Below are 19,735 nucleotides of genomic sequence, written 5' to 3' on the forward strand. Positions count from 1 at the left end.
CAGCGCACGCCCGTTACTATCAGTTGTGTAGTGTGCCAGAGACTCAGTCACAGCGCTCTTAGCCCCTACATCATTCTGTGACTCACTACGAAAAAATCAAACTGGACTGATTTTCTCATAGCGAGTTGCAAGTCTTAGGGGTGGGCTCTTGTGTCTGCAACAGTCAACAGCCAATGAGACTTCATCCGGAAGTACAGATCGAAAGTACTGTTCGATGTTTCGTGTTTGTTGTTGTTTAATTTCGTGCGGTGCTCTACTTCTTATTCCAGTGTGCTCCACATCGATTGGCTGCCAAAATGAGGCGACCCTGGGTATTTTCGCAGCGCAATACAAGATTTGGAACAGTGATTAAAAGTCGTGAGGGAATCGTGAAGTCACCCCCTGCGATTCCTAGTTTATATAATATAATTTGATACTAGGAGAGAAAAGGCAACAAGATTAAGTGAGATTCAGCAACTGCAGTCGTTAAATTTGACATGCTTTCCAACTAGAAGACGTGTCGAGTCATATAGTGTGTATCATGTAGTTTTGTAATTTTAATATAATTACTATACAGAACTAGTGTGGTCTTTATATGCATCCTTTTCAGTTTACATTTTTTTTTTAAATGCAGAGACAAAATATAGTGTCTATCAGTAATTTTTCTCAGTGCTCTATAGAGTGCATTAGCAAACATTAGCTAACAAGTGAGCTTTGAATTTTGAGAGTGATTATTCTGTACAATAGTGCTCTTTTTACTTTTTAACAAACATTCTAATAGTGCTTTTAATAATTTAAAACCCTATGTGTGGTGAGTCAAATGTTTTTAAACCTTTTGCTTTAGGAAGACAGTGACATATGAGTGTATTAGCTTCAGGTTACATTACCAGAGGTGAAAGCAGAATATAAATAGATCTTGTCAAAGACCAAACCTTTGTTGTGATAAATCCTTTCATTAGTAGACTTTTTCATAGAAAGTAATATGTATATTTTACCTTACAAGGCAACTACAGTGTAAGCCCTTTTGATACTAATGTATTGATATGGTCAATTAAAAAGAGTGCTTTTATTCCTACATGTTCTAAAACTTGATTTTTTTTATTAATATTCGGCTTAATTTGATTAATATTTGTTAAAAGTTAACACTGCTAGGTAGCAGCCAGTCATGTTTAATACTAAACCTGAATCAGTTTGATTCAGGTTTAGTAAAACATCAACCTGATATTTTTATTGTTGGAAATATTGTCATAAAAAGTGTCAGAGCGCAATAAAAAAAACATTTTAAAGTAATGTATTATAAGATGTAATAATTAACCTAGGATAATCCCTTCGCTCTTTAAAACTAAAAAAAAAACTTTAAAACTTTATTTTGGAGATTTAGACACTGTACTGAAATAGCTCTTTTTAATGTAGTTAATAATTTGCTGATGACTTCTGACTCTGAGTCATTTAATATTCTTCTCCCCCTAGATTTAAATGCAGCTTTTGATACGTACTATCTACCATAATATCCTACAAGAGCACGTACATAATTATCTAATCAACACTAGTACTTCCATTCACTTATTTAATTCTCATTTGCCTGACAGCAGCCAATTCACAATTCTTGGCTGTTATTGTATTCACTTTTATCCAATTTATTCTGGGTGTTCCACAGGGTTCTATGTTGATTCCTGGTAAAAATATTTGCCCATATGAAGTTTATATTCAGTATTCTTGATTAAATTCAGATTTTCTTGTAAACTAAATCAGATACTACTACTGCTATTCCTGGTCTTTGTAAGTTACCTACAATACCTGCCTGACGTTAAAAAAAGGAATTCAACTGAACTTTCTTAAACTAAACTGTGACAACACTGAGATTATGCTTATTGGCTGCAAATATAAGGTTTACAAAGATACAGTGTTAGTCCTGTGTTGTCATGTGAAGCGTGTGTTAGGATCATTTTAGAGTTATCTTTTTTTCACAATATCCATAACATTGCGTGGTTAACATCCTTAATTTGCTTGATGGTGAAATATGAATCAGTCCCTTTATTTATTTATTTTTTTTATCAAGTCTAATCTTAATTTACTCAAGATTATTAAAATAAGACTATTGTAATACATTACCTACAAGGGTATCTTCTAAGGTACTAGATACAGAAGGCATGGTTATGTCCAGTATGCTGTATGCTAACTAAACATATTATTTATCAGTAGGTAGTTCTCACAGACCCTGCTCCCTGAGAGATTTACATTGGACTTAAGACTTTACTAGTGACGTATACCTTCTTGGTAATTATGCTGACATACAGCATTCCCTATATAATTTTGAAATACACCAAAGCTTTTTCACTGATGGCAGTCCCTTCTAAATCTAGCTGTTACTAGTTGCAGGAAGACAGAGACTGATTGTTTGTATAGTTTGTGTATTGTATTGATTCAGCCTGTTGAGGGTAAACACAGATTTCTTCTGTCTCTTTAAGACAGCTGACAAACCTCCTGATAACAAAGGAGCTACTTAGGTTCTTAATTACACAACTGTTAAACACTGTCTACTGATAAAAGAGAAAAGTGATAGTTTTGAACATGTATGTTTGACCAGTTCTTTAGGGTCTTTCAGAACCACAATGAAAAAAATACAGCTTGGGTATTGATTATTATGCAACCAAAATCTCAGAAACAATATCGGAATATCGGAGATGTTGAATTAGGTGTGGTAAATCCATGTTATTCCTAACATGCCAAGGTTTATTTAAAAAATGTCCTAGAACAATCAAAAAATAATGAAGACATGTATCTTCAAGTAGAATCATATATATTCCTTATTATTCTGCAATGTTTTCATTACAATGAACTACAATTAATTGCGGTCATCAGAAAGATTGTATTTGTCTTATATTAATGATCAGTCAGAAATTACATTTTCGCTTGTATTTGGATTCAATTCTTTTTTCTTTTTCTTTTGCTTACACTTATATAGCGTTTTTCTGGACACTCCACTCAAAGTGCTTTACAGGTAATGGGGACTCCCCTCCACCACCACCAATGTGCAGCATCCACCTGGACGATTCTATATATTATTGGGTTTTTACCTCAATATTGCTATATAAATGCAATTATTACGTTTGTTGGTATTAATTAGCTTACAAGTCACTATTTGAGCATTCTTACAGAGAAAATACCAAATGGCATTGTACAAATGTGGTCAAGATTTTTATTGCCAAACACATTCTATATTCTAACCTATTTTAGGAAACCTATGCCTTTATAAGTTCTGCCTCCACAGCCTGATACGATATACCCATGTCTTGAACACATAACAGCCTCATAACATTAGAAAGGTTAGAAACATGAAAAAGCCATTTAGCCCATCTTGTTCCACTCCACTAATTATCCCAGCCTTGTTAGAGTTCTTTCCACTTACTGTTATTCTGTTTTCTGCTCATTAACCAACTCTCAATTCATGCATTTATATTACCATGGATTCCCACTGCTCTCTTATTTTTTGTGGAATGTTACCAAACTCCTTTTTCTAGATCTTAATACATAAAATACTAAAGCTGCTCTTTCTAAATCCATGTTAAATCCATATTATCTCTGATAATGATATTACCATACATGTAATCTCTTTTTTAGCTCTTAATAAATTTTCCTAACTTTTTAGAATATAGTTATTGATAGGCCTGTACCACATGTAACAATCATATGAGTAAGTGGCATGTTTTTTTTTCTTTTTCCTTAGTCATTGTTTCATTATGTTTTGTTTTTAAACAACAATTTACCATGTAAATTGCAACAGGGTGGTTTAGTCTATCCACTTTTGACAGTACCACTGTAGTTCTCAATACCTGGTGTGGCTGTGTGCCAAAAATGATAGTAACTTTATCTATTCACAGTTCCAAAAAAAGCAGTGCGGTATTGCAGTAATATCAAAAACAAGAAAAAAAAATGAGATGTTGTATTTTGGCTTGATTTGATGCAAGCACAGACAATTCAGAGAGAATCAAAATCTAATTGAAATCCTTAAGCAACAGTGCATAATCGACAGAGTTCCACTAAGGTAGAGCTGGGCTTTGATTTCTCTTAGTTCTCTGGCAAACAGGGATTTCTGTAAATTCTTGTGCTGCTGCAGGCTAGCAGTGACATCAGTGAAAAACACACTGCTCCTTCAGTTAGTGCTGACTCTCCTGTTAGGCCTGTGGAGCTAGCAATAGGTCAACAAAGGAATATCTCAGCAGGTTAGCATGCTGGTAGAGTATGTCTGCTTGTCTGAATGTCTCCCAGACAAGTGCAGGAATAGCTGCTACAGAGCTTAGTCTTGGAAATAATTGCTAGTTGCAAATTGGGTGAGTGTATAAAAAGAACAGTTATTACCATCTAAGCTTTAGGCAGCAGCACTACTCACCTGAAGCTTGATCTCATCAGATTTCAGAAGCAGATTTTAGCTGCAGGACCAGTAGGTACACTCTTTTTTCTGAACCTGAATTTCCTAATGCCCAATCTTGGTGTCAGAATAGAGATACTGTGCTGTACTCCCAAGGCAGGATTTGAATAATAAGGGTATAAACCCTGGTCTCTTGGTTAAATTTCACTCTGGGTCCCAAAACTAAAAAAAAAAACATATTATCATAATATCATTTTTTAAAATTATGTTAATTAATGACAACATATTTATTTGACATTCAAGTGTTTTATATTTAATGTACAGTATGTATGCAAGTCTTCGCTGATCACAACAGTCTTTGTATTTTAGTGGACATTTATTACAGGGTACATTTCCTGGAAAATGTTCTGTTAGTCTGTAATCACAATCTGTCAATGAGTGCCCTTTTCAGTTCTTAACCTCTGTTCTTTAGAGTTTTTAGATAATAATGTGACCTTGAAACCTCAAATGGAATTTTCTAGGCTTTGGAGGACAGAAAAAAAATGAAACTATGAATAACAATTTGATCATCCTCCATACTCAGAGAGGTTAATTAAACCTTCCTCTCCACAAAGCATCAAGAAACTGTTCTTTTTAGCACTGACCCAGTGGAATCTATTGCATTCACAATTCTTCCAGCTTTGCCATGATACTCAATTCCCTGGCAATTAACTGCTATCAGCTGAAGCATCAGAACTGCTGGAGACTTTCTCATCTAACAATCTTGACAGTTTTCATTTACTAAAGTTCTTGCAAAGCTCCTGGTTATTTATTTCTCCAACAGAAGCATTAAATTATGTAGAAGCAATATAATCAAAAGGTGGCTTACTCTTTATCGATAGACTGCATTACAATGCAACTTATATATATATACTGTATATCAGTCTATTTTAGATTTGTGTGTCAAAAGCATTTGTATCAATATGAGTCTGAAAACTTAAATTATGTGGTCATTTCAAAACAAAAATACAAGATGTTCTTTTACTGAAACAGTTTTTAGGAAATTCAAACTTTAATGTGTTTAATGTGAAAATAATACCTTCTGAAGTCAAGCACGTCCATGTTATGTTATAAAACAATAGTGAAAATAGTAAAAAGGAAAAAACACACCAGCTGTAAAACATTCTTTTCATAAGGCTGACCAAACTGATAATTGTACCCCAAGCAAACAAGTTATTCTTCTTGAGATTTTGGAAGATAGTCTCTATGTCTTTTCAGTCTTGTTTTCTATGTTTATAGAACCTGAATTGTTTCCAGAACTAACAGCAACACCCAGGAAGTAGCCAATTTCCAAAACAGAAATAAATTTAAACTTATAACTGAAATATAAACAAGCAGGTAACATGTAAGTCCTCATTTTTACTCCTGGCAGTCACTTGGACTTCATTCTAATCTTGGATAAAATCAAAATATTCTCATAGATCAAAATCATCTTTCAAACACTAGCACTGCAGTGACCCACGGATGAACTTGTATTTTGCATTTGAGCATATAAATTCATTCTCCCTCAGTCTTTGCAGTTCTGTAATGCATATCCATCCAAATAATTCCTTTTCAATGGAATAAAAAAGAAAGATCTGTTATCTTTAGCAGAGATTGTGATGTACTACAAGCAAAAGGAACCGAATGGTATTCTGACACTGTTTATAGCCCTTTTTTTTCATGGTGTAACATCCACGGAGACACATTCTCACGCAGATCAAGGAGGCCTTTTATACAGTCCTCTGTACCCTTTTCTATAATTTTGCTTCAAGGGCAAGAGGAATCCTGCTGTAAAAGGAAAGCAATTCTCACAGGAAATACAGCAGATTGTAAACTATGACATAGACTGTTACCTTAAACAAGAACATTTCATTTTCATACACTGCACCAAGTTTTTGTACAGGCTTTAGGCTAGCAACAAATGTGAAAAAAATATATCAAATAAATTTAACTTTTCTAGAGCAGAAACACAAGAGGGGTCCATTTACCAACTATTTTCTGTGGGGTAAATGGGAAATAGGTGTTGTGTTTATGGAAGTATTCCTCTTAACAAAAGGAAAAGCCATCAAGCTAAGCCATTTATAAAAGGACTCGGGATGAATGAAACGAGTAGGAGTGTTTTCTTTTGCTTTTAACATGCTTCTGAGCACAGATAAGAAAAGGTCAAAGACCGATATACATAAAGGTCAAACAGCAGAATAAAGATTGCACATCTGTTTACCTGATATGGAAGAAAAAAAGACATGCAAATTTAAATGGCAGCACAGAATGGGGAGAAGAGTCTTACATACATGACAAAACCAGACAAAAGAAGGTGAGTCTTTATCTCTAAAAACATTTATCAGTTACTGTGATGAGTAAAAATATCCACAGAAATCTGACAGATTCTTTTCAAAGATGAAATACACAGATTAGCATAAATAATTGCACTCTATTTTTATATCTATGAAAAAAGAGACCAAAAAATACATATTGCATACGTCTATGGTAACTGTAGAGTCAATCCCTTCTCTGCAGGCACTGACTGGTTCACTGGGTCTTGTTGACCCAGCTGCAAGTTAAATTGCTAAAGCCCACTGGTCTGTTTAGCCTGTGGTTTTAGTGTGAGAAAATATCTTAGCAAAAACATAAAGACTTTAAGAAAAATAATGTAAAATTAGATTTGTAAATTAAGATAATTATAATTTATGAATCAGAGTGGTTTACAAAGTACCCTTAGCAGTTTATATTTTTGTTATTGTACATTCATCTGAAATATAACATTTCATAGAAGTCAAGACAAGACAATATAATTACATTGGGAATATAATTTAGGATTTTAGAGCATTACCTATCCATCTGTACATTACCAAAAAGCCTCTAATGTACAAAATATATAAAATTTAAGAATTATTAAAGCTATTTTAAAGATAAGTGGATGTTTATGCATTTTTATTTTTAATATAAAAAATAGTTAGCAATGATACCTGCACATCAAACAGCATAAACACAACCTATGCTTCTAAAAACCATCTCTTATCATAAACAAAAACTGATATATTCTCTCTAACCATTTTTTTGTGAGCAATTTGTCATTGCAAACAGTCTGGCAGTTGACCAGCTCTTTTCAGAGAACAATCCTATAAAACAAAAGCCCATTAAACACTCTCCTTGTCACAGAATCAGATTTCCACTTCAGCTCATTGGGGTGAAAGCTTCTACAAAGTTCCTGTCTGAAAAACCACCTATTTTTCCAATCAATGTGAATTGTATAAGTAAAACAGAACTAGGGAATAAGTAACTCAATAAACTTACTTTTTTTTCTTTATTGCGTGTTTCACCACTGAAGTGTTTTCTGACACTTACTTCATTAATATATCAAAATTATAAGAGTAAATAATCACATTTTGTAAAAAAAATAGAATAAAATCTGATTCTCTGTTTTGTTTTGACAAAACGTAGCGATCATGATTTCTAATTAAAATGGTTTGCTAGTAGAAATCCTATTTTCTGCTCTGCTCATTTTTTGCAATTCCATCAGAGTTACAAAACAATGTAAAAAGAACAGGGGTAATTTTTCTGGGCTTAAATGGTGTTGCTGTTTTCTCCAAGACAATTATAAGGCATTCTTATGTATCCACAGGGGAAAAGACATTATGTGAAACTGCTAAAATTTGAAGGTCATATTGCATGTGTTGGAGACTTTCAAAAGGTCTCTTTCTTGTCTGCCTTGTTTGTTATCCTGAAGATTATTATGTCTGCTTCAGAAACATCTGTGAAAAGCGTAATTCTGTGCCAAGTGCTGTAACAATAGTACATGAGTGCTTTATGAGTAATAGTGGCTTTGAAACTGTTTCCCATTCCCCCAGTGGAATTGTGCCTTGATTTTGTATTATTTCAGTCAGGCTTTGTCTTTCAAATGTTTAAACAGCATTTTCAAAACCGAACACCATGAGTAAAAAATGATTGGTTTGTCAAGCAGTACCTATTAATGCAAGTTGCAGGTGTTCTTTTCTATTAAAACTAAAGATTTTTGAGAAAAAAAAGGAAAAGAAAGATAAAAAAACATGATTTAGTAATATCTTTAATGTTTGAATGTCTTCATTGACAACAGTATTTGAGATTACATGCAATTTGGGATGAAGTTTAAATAATGTTGCACTTTGAGGCAAATAAAAAGAAACAAGAACAAAAGGCTTTATAGTTCTGGAAAATGGGTGGTCCTTGAATACAAGTTGTTCCAGGATAAAAAAGCATGAGTTAAACAACCTTAAAACGAGCAGAGCCTATAATGCTTTGATTACATAACAATGACAAGAAAAAAGGAGGAAGTCACACTTGAAATCACCTCTGCTTGTCTGTTTCTAGGAAGGGGGGAATGAATACTTGCATTCTCAATTTTCACTTCAGCACTACCTCAATATTGCAGAACTGTGTAGTACATGTCATTGTGAATTCTATTTTACTTTAAGGTTAGCTTTTAGTCATATTTTTCTCATTGTGCCCACAACGGATTATGATTACCTGAAACGTTTTTTTTTTAAAGATATTCTGTTTGGTTTGGTCACTAAGTTTAATGTTTCTTCTAAAAAATCCATTTTTTTTGTGATTTTACTTTAACTGATTTTATTAAAACCCTTGGAGTGCAGCATTGCCTTTCGAAACGATTTCTGCCATTTCTGTTAGTACCACTGCCATTTCTCTTCCATTACAGAAACACAGTGTTTGGATTCTGTGCATTAAGAAATTCTTTACACACTCATTTTCTTTTTTTGCGGTCTGGGTCTTGTGAGCATTGAAAATCTCAAATATCTTAATTGTTAGCTTACAGCATTATGTTCAACACAGTTTTTTCACATACTGTCTACATCTGTCGGTATCATGTATATATTTGAGACTATTCAATAAATTGTTCTTCAGGAAAACAAATACAAAAACAAAACAAATATTTGACTTTCTGTATCTTTCGAGGGCATAACATCTTAAATACAAGCTGCATAAAGCTGGTTATTAAAACCAATAATCATTTGCCGCAAACTGCAAAAGTGGACTTATATGTTGAAAGTAATGTTTGGCTGGGATATTTGACCCATGGAGTAATTTAGGTTTATATAAATGTATTTGGAGTATTCTTAATGCAAAATTAATTCATCGGTGATTAAACTAATAATCATGTTTATGCACAGCATAAACCAAACTAATGAGCTTTGCTTATGTGAGGTGCTACACGCCTTATATCTTATTTGTACAGCTTCACTGGCTTCCCATAGCCCTACATTTCCAATGTGTCATCTCCCTTGCAGGGAAACATGCCTCTTAATCTCCCTAATTATTTTCAAACATTGCTATACTTTGCAACAAAAATGAAAAAAAAAGACTTTTTTTATCTCCTTAGCTCTTTCTTCTCCCAAGTCTTTGCCAAAGCTGATGTGAAATGTAATTGCTCTTTCGACCTCTATCTTCACTCTCCCCAGCTCTGAGGAAGAGCTGCACTGGTTGATTATTGAAGGAATGAAAGGCACTATGACCTTGTCGACCAAACGCCTTGCTGCTTTCAATGTTGCCCATTATGCTGAAGGCAGCCAGCTCCTAAAAAGACTGGAATCTACAGGATAGCTGCTGTCTGGGAAAGCTGCCAAGCAGAGGCTTCATCATCAGCAATTTAGAAACAGCCAAACTGCCTGGGCAGCTAAGGAAACAGAAAAGTATATCAAAACACTGTCAGTACAGAAAATGAAAGTGCTTTCAGTGTAGATCACATAATGCAGCACCACAGTGCTGCAGGAACATGTTGTTTCCAGAGTATATAAAGCTGAAACAACAAACAAATGCTGCAGAGTAAAAACTGATTTTAGCACCTTTGAATTACAATTGGTTCACATGTGCTATTCCTGTATACAAAGATTTTGGATGTATAATTAAGTAAATGGCAGTCATCGGGAAGCACCAATGTTCATAAAAATGCTTCGAATTAGTAAAATAATACAGTGAAATACCACAACCATCCAGCTGCTAGGATTCTATTAATATATGACTATTTTGGGTTGTATTATTGAAGCTTTTGATGATCTATTTTTTTTCTTTTTTAAAATGTAAAATAAATAAAATGACATGGATAATGATTTAGCAGATGGGATTTTTTTTTCTTTTCACTCCATTTTTTAATTGTATATCTTGTCCCCAAAAGCAATGCAAAACAATAAGCCGCCTAAATTGTTAAGCTCGTTTACATCCCTCCTTCTCCCATTCAGTTGCAAACAAGTTAATTTGTTGTTGCATAATCAAGCAAACGAGTGATGGCAATTGTGTAAGGTCAGTAGGGGATAGAAGCAGAGACCTTACGTACTTTTTCAGTATATATCTTGCATATTTCAGTTTCAAGCTGATTTTTTTTAAGCTGAGGTCTTGCTGTCTGCCACATTCAACATGCACATTTTTCAGTGATAACTGATTTTCCATGACAGATAAATACATTTTTCTGGTGAATGGTGAACACTACTCTTTCTTCTAATCACTAAACAAAGGAGGACTCTTTATCTAGGAGACTGACATTATGCAGGTAGATTTACAACAATAAATCAAAAGGATTAGTTTGCCTTTTTCATGTTGAACATGAATACAATCACACTATGAGCAAAGACATGCTTTATAAATATTTCCCGCATTACTTCTTCTGCATACAGACCTTCATAATCTGCAATACAATTGTTTATATTATTTATGATTTATTTGTGATAAATTCATATTATTGTAAATGATTAATACAATATTACGTTCCCTTTGGCAGACAGCTATATCATAGTAGAGCACAATGTTTTTCTAAAAATATCTAGAAAGAGCATTTTGTTCACTAATGTTGATTATACATGAAATGCATTCTTTTGAAATATAACATTTTTATTTGCCAAAGGCCTTTAATAGAATAATATATGTCTGTGTTTTCAAGACCCTGAAACAAAAACAAAATCTCACTTCATGTAACATTAATTACTTTGCCAATGTTCAGCTAAGGTCATTGCCACATTCTCTGCAGCATTAAGTCGAGTCAGTATTAATCACGTACATTAGGCTCTGCAAGGAGAGCACGTGAAATGGATCCTAAATTAGACACTGCTCGAGAGGAAGAATTAAAGACATCTCTTCCAGTGCAGGCATAATTCACCAGACATATACACCAGCCTGAATTCTTTTTTTTTTTAATAATCATTTGGAGTGTTGGGTTTATTTTTGGCATAGGCTAACCATCCTGTAATTTTGTTCATATTTGCACTCAGTCTTTCATACAGCTAGAACAACAAGGACAGACTGTTTAAACATCTGAAATTGGAATATAACATAAATCCTTCTCATGAGGAAACCCCTTCACAACTCACTTCTTCCTACAACCCACAAGAGTCACTTCATAAAGCCTTTTTAACCTATTGAACAGATGGTATCCCACACAGACATCATTGCAATATACTTAGTCATTGTATTTTCACTTTCTTTACAGTTTTATACTAAGGGTTGTAATCAGCACAAAGAATTAAAGCTGCAAACACGGCCTGAAATACATCCAGCTTTTTATCATGCAAGGCATGTACTTTAGTCTTTCATTGAGCAGCAAAAGACTGATCTGTACTGTCTCTGAACGCCTGAGCACATCTAACATGCTCTCTGAATGCTGTCTTCAACACTGAAAAAGAACAGCCTTTGTTATCTTTTTCATCTCTCTGCTAATGGAAAACAAACAGATAAATCAGACTACTGGCTCTTAGAAGATCTGAGGTTTGTGATCAATTGGTATTCAAAATACAATTTTTAAGGAATAAAATGACTTTTCATATTGAGAATGCAGGCAAAGCCGTAGGCAAAGAAAAATCTTTCACCAATTACAGGCGTGTCAAATTCCCATCGGGAAGGGCATTGTCACAGAAGAATTGAGACCATTAGATTTATTTTTTTCTAATCTTTTGTCTCAGCATATATGATAGCCTGATGCCTGTTATTTATGGTTGTCATTCCTTCAAATGAAAAGTAAATTCTGTTTTCTTCTGTACAGAACAAATCAAAGAAATATGATTACCACAACAATTACACTGATGTATGCATAGAAAAGAGAAACAAAAAAGGAAAGAGACTTTTACTGTGGCGCAAGTTAGAACACAGTAATTTAAAATGATAATTTACTGATACTTATTCAACTGTCTATTGTGTGCCAGCAACTAAAAATAAAAATGATATAAATGATACATTTGATATTTAATAATGTCAGTCTCATATGCTAAGCAGATATCTTTACAAATGCCTCACAAGAAAAAAACAAATATTACATTTTAAGTGTAATCACAAATCTTCAATATCTATTAAAACATCTTTGATTAAAGATTTGATCAGAAATCAATTTACTACATACAGTTATGCCCCTGCTTTCAAATACATCATAAACGATAGGCTCACATATTAAATGTCAGAGAAATAAAAATCCAAGATACCTAAATGCAAGCTTTGACTTATGCTGCTCCATTACGTGAAGGAAGACCAATAATATAACCCTAACATCCTAAATACAGCCTGAAGTAATAAAATCTGCAATGGGGTACACTTTATCTATTTTATGGATTATGAATTCAACATCAACCATATTCTTCACATAACAGTTATTTACTTGTGCCATTATCCCATGGCCTTTTGGGACATCTGTGAATTTAAATCTCCTTTAACAAACACTCCAACACGTCTTCCCAAGGCTTTTTCTACACTTTCTTGTGTAAATAATACTTGAATATATATCAGACATAAAAAATGGAACAGAACTGCTATGTACTATTAATCGCAAGATCTGGAATAATATTTTAGCTGTCTTATTGTTGATGCATTGAGGCGTCTGAACTGTGAAATAACATTGTTGTTTAAATGATAACTACATGGTTAAACCTCACAAAAAGAACCTCCCCCGCTCAAAAGCTCTGTACAGTACAGTTCGACCATCATGCTGCTCAGCTTCGTTCAAGGCAGTGAAAGAATTAAAAATCGAACTGACCTTGAAGCACAAACCCTTTGGCACGGCTCCCACATAAGACAATTATCTGTCCATCATGAAAGTGACGGTAACAATGCCACATCCTTTAAATGGGATACTGCACGTAGGCTAGTATTTGACGCTGGAAATTAGTTTTATGTGACGCCCTTCGCCCCGATTTCATTTGAGGTGTTTTTAGCAAGCGTTATGCAAAATGCCTTATTTGTATACATGCGGTATATTCTGTAGACAGCATATGGATCTGTTCAGGTAGCCTTTATAAACTGCCATATATACTTGTGGATTTTATATAATCAACGTGCAAATGTTTTAATTGGTTGAATCGGTTTTTAAGAAAAATAAGAATCGTTACTAAAATCTGTGCCCAGTATCTCTATTATAAGGTTGCTTCTGACCTCCTTATGTCACTGTGCAGTTCTGACAGGATGATTCAAAATGGTGTAAAATAAACTTTCCACCACATTTTGTCACGATCTTTAGACACACTCAAAAAAAAGTTACGTTTAGAACTCAAATACACCTACTGGTTTGGGACATTTTTTAGAATATTTCTAATTGTTTTGTAAAATTGTGTTTCAAACGAAGGCAACCGTAACATTAACATTGCGCGACCTCCGTCTGATTTTAATAACACAGGGAATTTTGGGAAGTCCAAGCCACGGTAAAGGTACAGAGAAAAGGAAATGGCAGTTTTTTTTCAATGACATACACTCATTCCTTTCGACACTGTCCTTTCAGTCTACACAGCATTCCAATCCAGCTGTTAGCCAATCACAGTGCGTAAAGACATATTTCCATAATGGTGATTGGCTGAACTGCTCAGGGCAGTTGGGAAGCGCAGCGAGGTGTAGCCAAACCCAAGATTCCAAAAATAATTTTAAAAATCTAAGATTTGTCTGTAATCACGGATGAGTGTAAGTTTATAAGACCGTCTTTGTCGGACCGTGACATCGAGGAAAATATTAAAATTAGTCCAGTAGGCAAGTGATTAAACAAACCAGTTTATTGTTTGTACATAAACGGCTTGAATCGTTTAAACTTTCTTTAGTGTTAAAATGTCTACCTTTAGGGGACTGAGTTTAATAATGACTCGTTTACATTTGGATTCCAGTAACCTAAGCAACTGTAAAATTAAAACGGCAGCTTAGTTTAAAGAATTATTTAAATGTATCTGTGTTTTGTTTTTTATGTATATGTAGAATGATTATATTTGCAATAGATCTGTTCGGTTATTTAAAGGTAACCCAGTCTCAAGAATACAAACATAAAAAATAATAACAGATAAATTGAAATCGCAGAGATTGGAACAGACTTGTTAACCCGCCAGAAACAGGGATTGTTCACAGGGTAATAATAGATCAGACGAGCAGTTCCCAGCCTTAACCGCCTTAGTGTCTTTTAAAGCCCTTCCCCCCACCAGCAGGGCTAATAGTCTCTGTTGCTGTAACAACACTGTTTCTGTTAGATGCTGTAGTCTATTTAGCAGGAACCCTGCACGCCAAACGACCTTAAAACCAAAATGATATGCTCGAATAGGAGACAGTTAATTGATCAGTCACAGAGTGTCTCAGATATGTAAATATGTGTATTTTGTATAGATGTTGCAGTGTAAGGCAATAGTTCCGTGGCTATCGCAATGAATTATTATATTTTGCGTTTCAACGGGGAGGCAGTAACACTAATAAGGACATCTTCATTGACGAAGCAGAGAATTGCTTTTCAGTTTTTGTCACAGCCCGAGTCTGTAGAATTTGAGGGGGTTTAAAGGATGAAGATTTCTAGAGATGAAACACAACCCTGCATAGCACGTGCTCTTTTTGACCCACGATTCCCCGAAGGGAGGGCTGTTTTAATGATATATAATATCGATCGTAGAACTGGGTGACATCCTCTGTGCTATCTGTATTCCGCAGTGAATGCAAACAATTGCTCTATAAACAATTTCGTCTTTTCTCACCATCACAGATCATGTTAATAGTGTACAGCGTGGGGGAGGGGCAACACGAATACAAGTTATTTTACATTACTGTGCTCTCCTCTGCTAGCGGTTTCATCGTTAATTTGCCGAAATACAGTTTCACTGGGTTCCTTTCTAGATAACGTCATGTGTCAGTGCCTATTATGTTCTTATTAAGTTATCCCCCCCAGTTGTATTTCACGTTCCCTCGTGTGAAATTCGTGTCTAATTTTGACTATTTCATTTAATAGAAAAATGACAGTGAAGGAAACCAAGAAACGTGGCTTTAGGGAGATGTTATTGTATCGTTATTGCATAAGTTATTTGTGATATCAGCTGACAAGCTAGAATGTTTCAATATCTTATTATGTATCATTAACGTTTTCAAAATTAGTTTCTGTTTTGCACATCGTGCATTTTGTGTTAACCGGTTATGATTAATATGCATCAATATTTGAAAGAAAGTGTACAAATAGCAAAGTTGTATGGGTTGTGCTCTGCTTGCTTGTTCACTTCTGTATGTGAAAAACGCTTTCTTTCTAGCAGAGGAGAATCTGTTGACCAATAGGAGGTCTAGGTTCCATAAAAGCATGGATCTCATTGGCTAGGACTAGAAGGGCATTGGGAACAAAGAAAAGTCCCTTCAGGTAGAAGCTGAGCTTTTTCTCAGTTTGCATTTCTGTCTTTGGCAGACGTAGCCAGCGTGTGGGATTTTTTGGGGGGTAAATGGCTGACGTGTGTAATTTAAAACACTTGGACTAAACAGCTTTGTGTGATTAAACTTTCAATGAAGCCAGGCGGAAAAGACACACCCGATCCAATGCAGATCGTAAGTATGATTGTGTGGACAGCTCTGTCCACTTTCGACAAGGCTAGTGTTAAATGATTTGATATTCAATTACTCTTGGTCAGGTGAAATCTACAGCCGCAAACACATTAGTGTTCACTTTAATCGCATAGCTATTCCCGAGGTGTGAAGTCAGTGCGTTTGCATTTTTTTTTCCAGTTACACTAACATCTTTTTAAAAACATAGTTTCAGTGACACTTTGCAAAAACAAGTTAAAAAAACATGTGTACTGAAAAGGGTAATCAGTATATAAAAGGTGTTGGCATATAGTTTAAGTAGAAAACAGGTTTCTCAATAAACATAGTGTAAAGAGTGCAACGTGAATATTTTTATCTTCTGTGTTCCGTGAAACACATTAAATGTTTAAGTGGGGACCTTAACATTATCTTAATGTGTGTGAGAAACAGCTCAGCCGGAAAAAAAAAATGTTGTCAGCAATCGGCAACCAGTTGAGCCCTATATTCTCACGTGATACTAAGGCATGAACTGTAACAAAATAGCTGCTTTTAGATGGTTGGCTGAAGTCTTCCCTACTCCCATCCCCCACCCAATCCGTCCAACACACCACTCTGCTTCCATCAACAATTCATTACAGCTTTTAGCTGGATAGCGCAAGCTAATTAAAACTAGTGAGAGATCTCCTAAGCTGAGCACATTTAACAGTCTGATTGGTAAACATTGAGAATGTGTGCTGCCTACACATTATCCATTGTATCTTTTTCATCAACATTTTAACGAAGATACTACAGAATCCTGTAAAGAGGGGTGCTTTGTGATCTAATGTAAAAATCTTGAGTGACTCCACCGTTTTAGGGATTTTTTTTAGTATTCCCAAGAAAGCGTTTAAAAAACCTATTTGGGGTAGCAGTCGAAAAGGGAAAGGAAGCGGTGCCAAATCCAGACATGCATTAAACTCCACTCCAGATTTTTCACCCCCTTCATTTTTCTCGGTAATTTATCCCAGGGTTAGCAAAATTCTGTCTTGTTACAAGCGGCTGCCTGTAGGTTTGTTTCATGGTATCATTACCACGTACTGATCTGGATTGCTGTGAAGTCTTGGATTGAAGGCGGAATGTGAAGTTTGAAAACTTTGTACCTTTGGTGCTTTCTTGCCTATTTTTCTTCAGCAGAAGGACTTAATTCTTGATAACCTTGTTTGCTTGTAATTTATGGTTTTCGTTTTTGCCGCTGTAAAGTACGTGGATCTTATTACAGTTGCCATGAGGAATATTATTAACTGAAGAATTAAATCTGACGGTGGCATTTTACAGCAGTTTGGTTTGGCTATGATGTATTTTAACAGTATGTGGCAGTGTCTGTGAGAGATTTTTTTACGAGTTATTAACCCTTACTTGGAGAAATGATTTGAAGGATTAAAGGTAAGGACTAACAACATCTCTTGGTATGGATTTAATTTGATTTTAATTAGTTTTGTGGTCCTCAGTTATGATAGTTTAAATAGATACTGTAAGAAGCAGTTAATTGCTTGACCCGCCTTGAATCATGCAATAAAAGTGTTTTAAACAGACTTGAATTAACGCACGTATGACAAGGTGTTCTTTCCTTTCTGCTTAAAATAAAACACACTTAAATAGTCTAAAATCTAATTGAATGCGACAATGGGATTGTCGAACCTGTGTGGTTAACGTGTTGTGTTTTTTGCTTTTATGTAAACCTCACTGTTGTTTACAATGCATAACTGGTGGTTTAGAAGGTTAGGGTTTAAGAAGAATGTAACGCTAATATGACAGAAGCAGAGCTTTAGCGCATTCATTAAGTCCGCTAATAGCATAAATTACTGACTATGGCCATACAACTTTTTTCCTTGCTTTTGCCACAGGATGTGATGGATCTGAACATAAGGGTGTAGAGCTAAGGATTTCACTGTAAAATTAAAGGCAAACACAAAGACGGGTTAGATACGCAAGGGAACAACGAATGTCCTCTCATCTTCAAGTCGGGGGATTTCATCCACGTTTTCTGTCCGAGATCTTACCTTCAGGATGTCAGTGAATAGTTCCACAGGTGGAAAAAGTGTGGATCCAAACGCAGTTGATACGTATGACAGTGGTGATGATTGGGAGATTGGAGTTGGAAATTTGATCATTGACTTGGACGCTGATTTGGAAAAAGACAGACAAAAATTGGAGATGAATAATTCTACGAATAACGCCAGTTCTAAGGATTGCGGGGGTCTGACATCCAGTGGTGCTAACGCAACATCAGCCTTATCGGATGGCTTAAAATTTACATCTGTTCAGCCCCCTATTCCCCAGGGGAATTCCAACAAGGAGACTGGTAAATCCAAAGTGAAGAGGAGCAAAACTTCTAAGGATACTAATAAATCTCTCTCCTCGGCAGCATTGTATGGGATTCCCGAGATCAGCGGTGGTAAAAGGCAGGAAGTTCAAGGACGCCCTGGAGAGGCATCTGGCATGAATTCAGCACTGGGCCAAGCTGTTAGTAACCCAAACACTAGTAATTCAATTGCTTCATGTGCAAAAGGCAAAGAGGAAAAAAATGGCAAAAATCAGAGCAGAGGGTCTAAAAGGGATAAGGATGCAAGCAGAGCCAGGAAAGAGAAGCATGATATCGGACATGCAAACACAAATGCCAGTTGCACCACTGGCCACCTTTATGGATTTGGGGCCAAAGGGAGTCCATACCATTGTGGGAACGTCGGGGTGGGAGACATTAACAAAAGTGGTTTGGATTCAGGAATAATGGGGAACTCTATTGTTGTAAAGAAGGAAGAGAACGACGAGGAGGAGACCCACAGACCAGCAAAGAAATTGAAAACTGAAAAGGTATGACTTAATTTTAAGATTTCGTTTTTATTTTATCCCACATGAGTCGTGTCTGAATATATCAGTTGATTTTATAGTTGGAAATTGCCCCCAAGGTTTTATTTTTTTTCCTGTTTGTTTTCTAAATCATGCTTGTAATGGCTCTCACTTTGGCTTCTTGAGGTTACATGACTTATTTGAAGAATAGACCTGTGGGAAATTGAGCTCCTTCTCCTCCAGGTGCTTGTTAGTAGGGAGCTACATTCTGTAGATGGTAATCACAGATTAAGAGCCCGCTGCGGCAACACAGGTTCCATAGTAAAATGTTTATTAAATGGAGCGGTTCTGTTTGTACAACAGCCGGGAGTATGAACAGCTACTAAGGAATGACATTGTTATTGTAATCGCCCCTGGTTTCCTTGTGTGTGTGTCAAGAGGGGGAGGGTGCTGGGGTTGTTCCTAATAAGACTGTTAAGAATTCACACAACCTTTCCTGTGTAAGAAATATGTGATAATTAAGTTTCAAGAAAAACAAGATGCTGTCTATAATTACAAATCTTGTAGTCATCTTAGGTAAATCCTGCTAGACGCTGTGTTGCTAAGTAAGGTTTCTCAAGAGGTAATGACCTATTGTTTGTTGAGTAATTAGAGGTCAAATGGACACAACTGTAAGAGAAGCTAGATTGTCCAGTGATTATACATAGGTTTTCGGTTTCCAGTAGCTGAATGAGAAACTACTGGATTCTTTTTTTTCTTTTCAGTGGTATCTTCATT

General features: G+C 35.4%; 1 protein-coding gene and 1 long non-coding RNA gene across 4 annotated transcripts in view; one reads left to right on the top strand and one right to left on the bottom strand.

Moving 5' to 3' along the window:
• Positions 1-18,250, bottom strand: part of LOC138237728 (uncharacterized) — a 57,298-nt gene extending 39,048 nt beyond the window's left edge. The window contains exon 1 of the long non-coding RNA XR_011189089.1: positions 18,172-18,250. This is a non-coding gene — a long non-coding RNA (uncharacterized lncRNA). The remainder of the gene's footprint in view (positions 1-18,171) is intronic.
• znf608 (zinc finger protein 608) overlaps positions 14,205-19,735 on the top strand; it is a 51,502-nt gene continuing 45,971 nt past the window's right edge. Inside the window, exon 1 of one of the 3 annotated variants that reach the window (XM_015368600.2) lies at positions 14,205-14,284. In XM_015368600.2, coding sequence (XP_015224086.2) covers positions 14,279-14,284 — 6 coding nt within the window. In that variant the 5' untranslated portion in view covers positions 14,205-14,278. Of the gene's footprint in view, positions 14,285-15,953; positions 16,157-18,178; positions 18,983-19,735 lie in introns of those variants that run through there. The other 2 variants (XM_015368594.2, XM_069187230.1) reach the window with 2 other exon arrangements.

This window comes from Lepisosteus oculatus, chromosome 3 (genome assembly GCF_040954835.1).
Source record: "Lepisosteus oculatus isolate fLepOcu1 chromosome 3, fLepOcu1.hap2, whole genome shotgun sequence".
Classification (NCBI taxonomy): domain Eukaryota; kingdom Metazoa; phylum Chordata; class Actinopteri; order Semionotiformes; family Lepisosteidae; genus Lepisosteus; species Lepisosteus oculatus.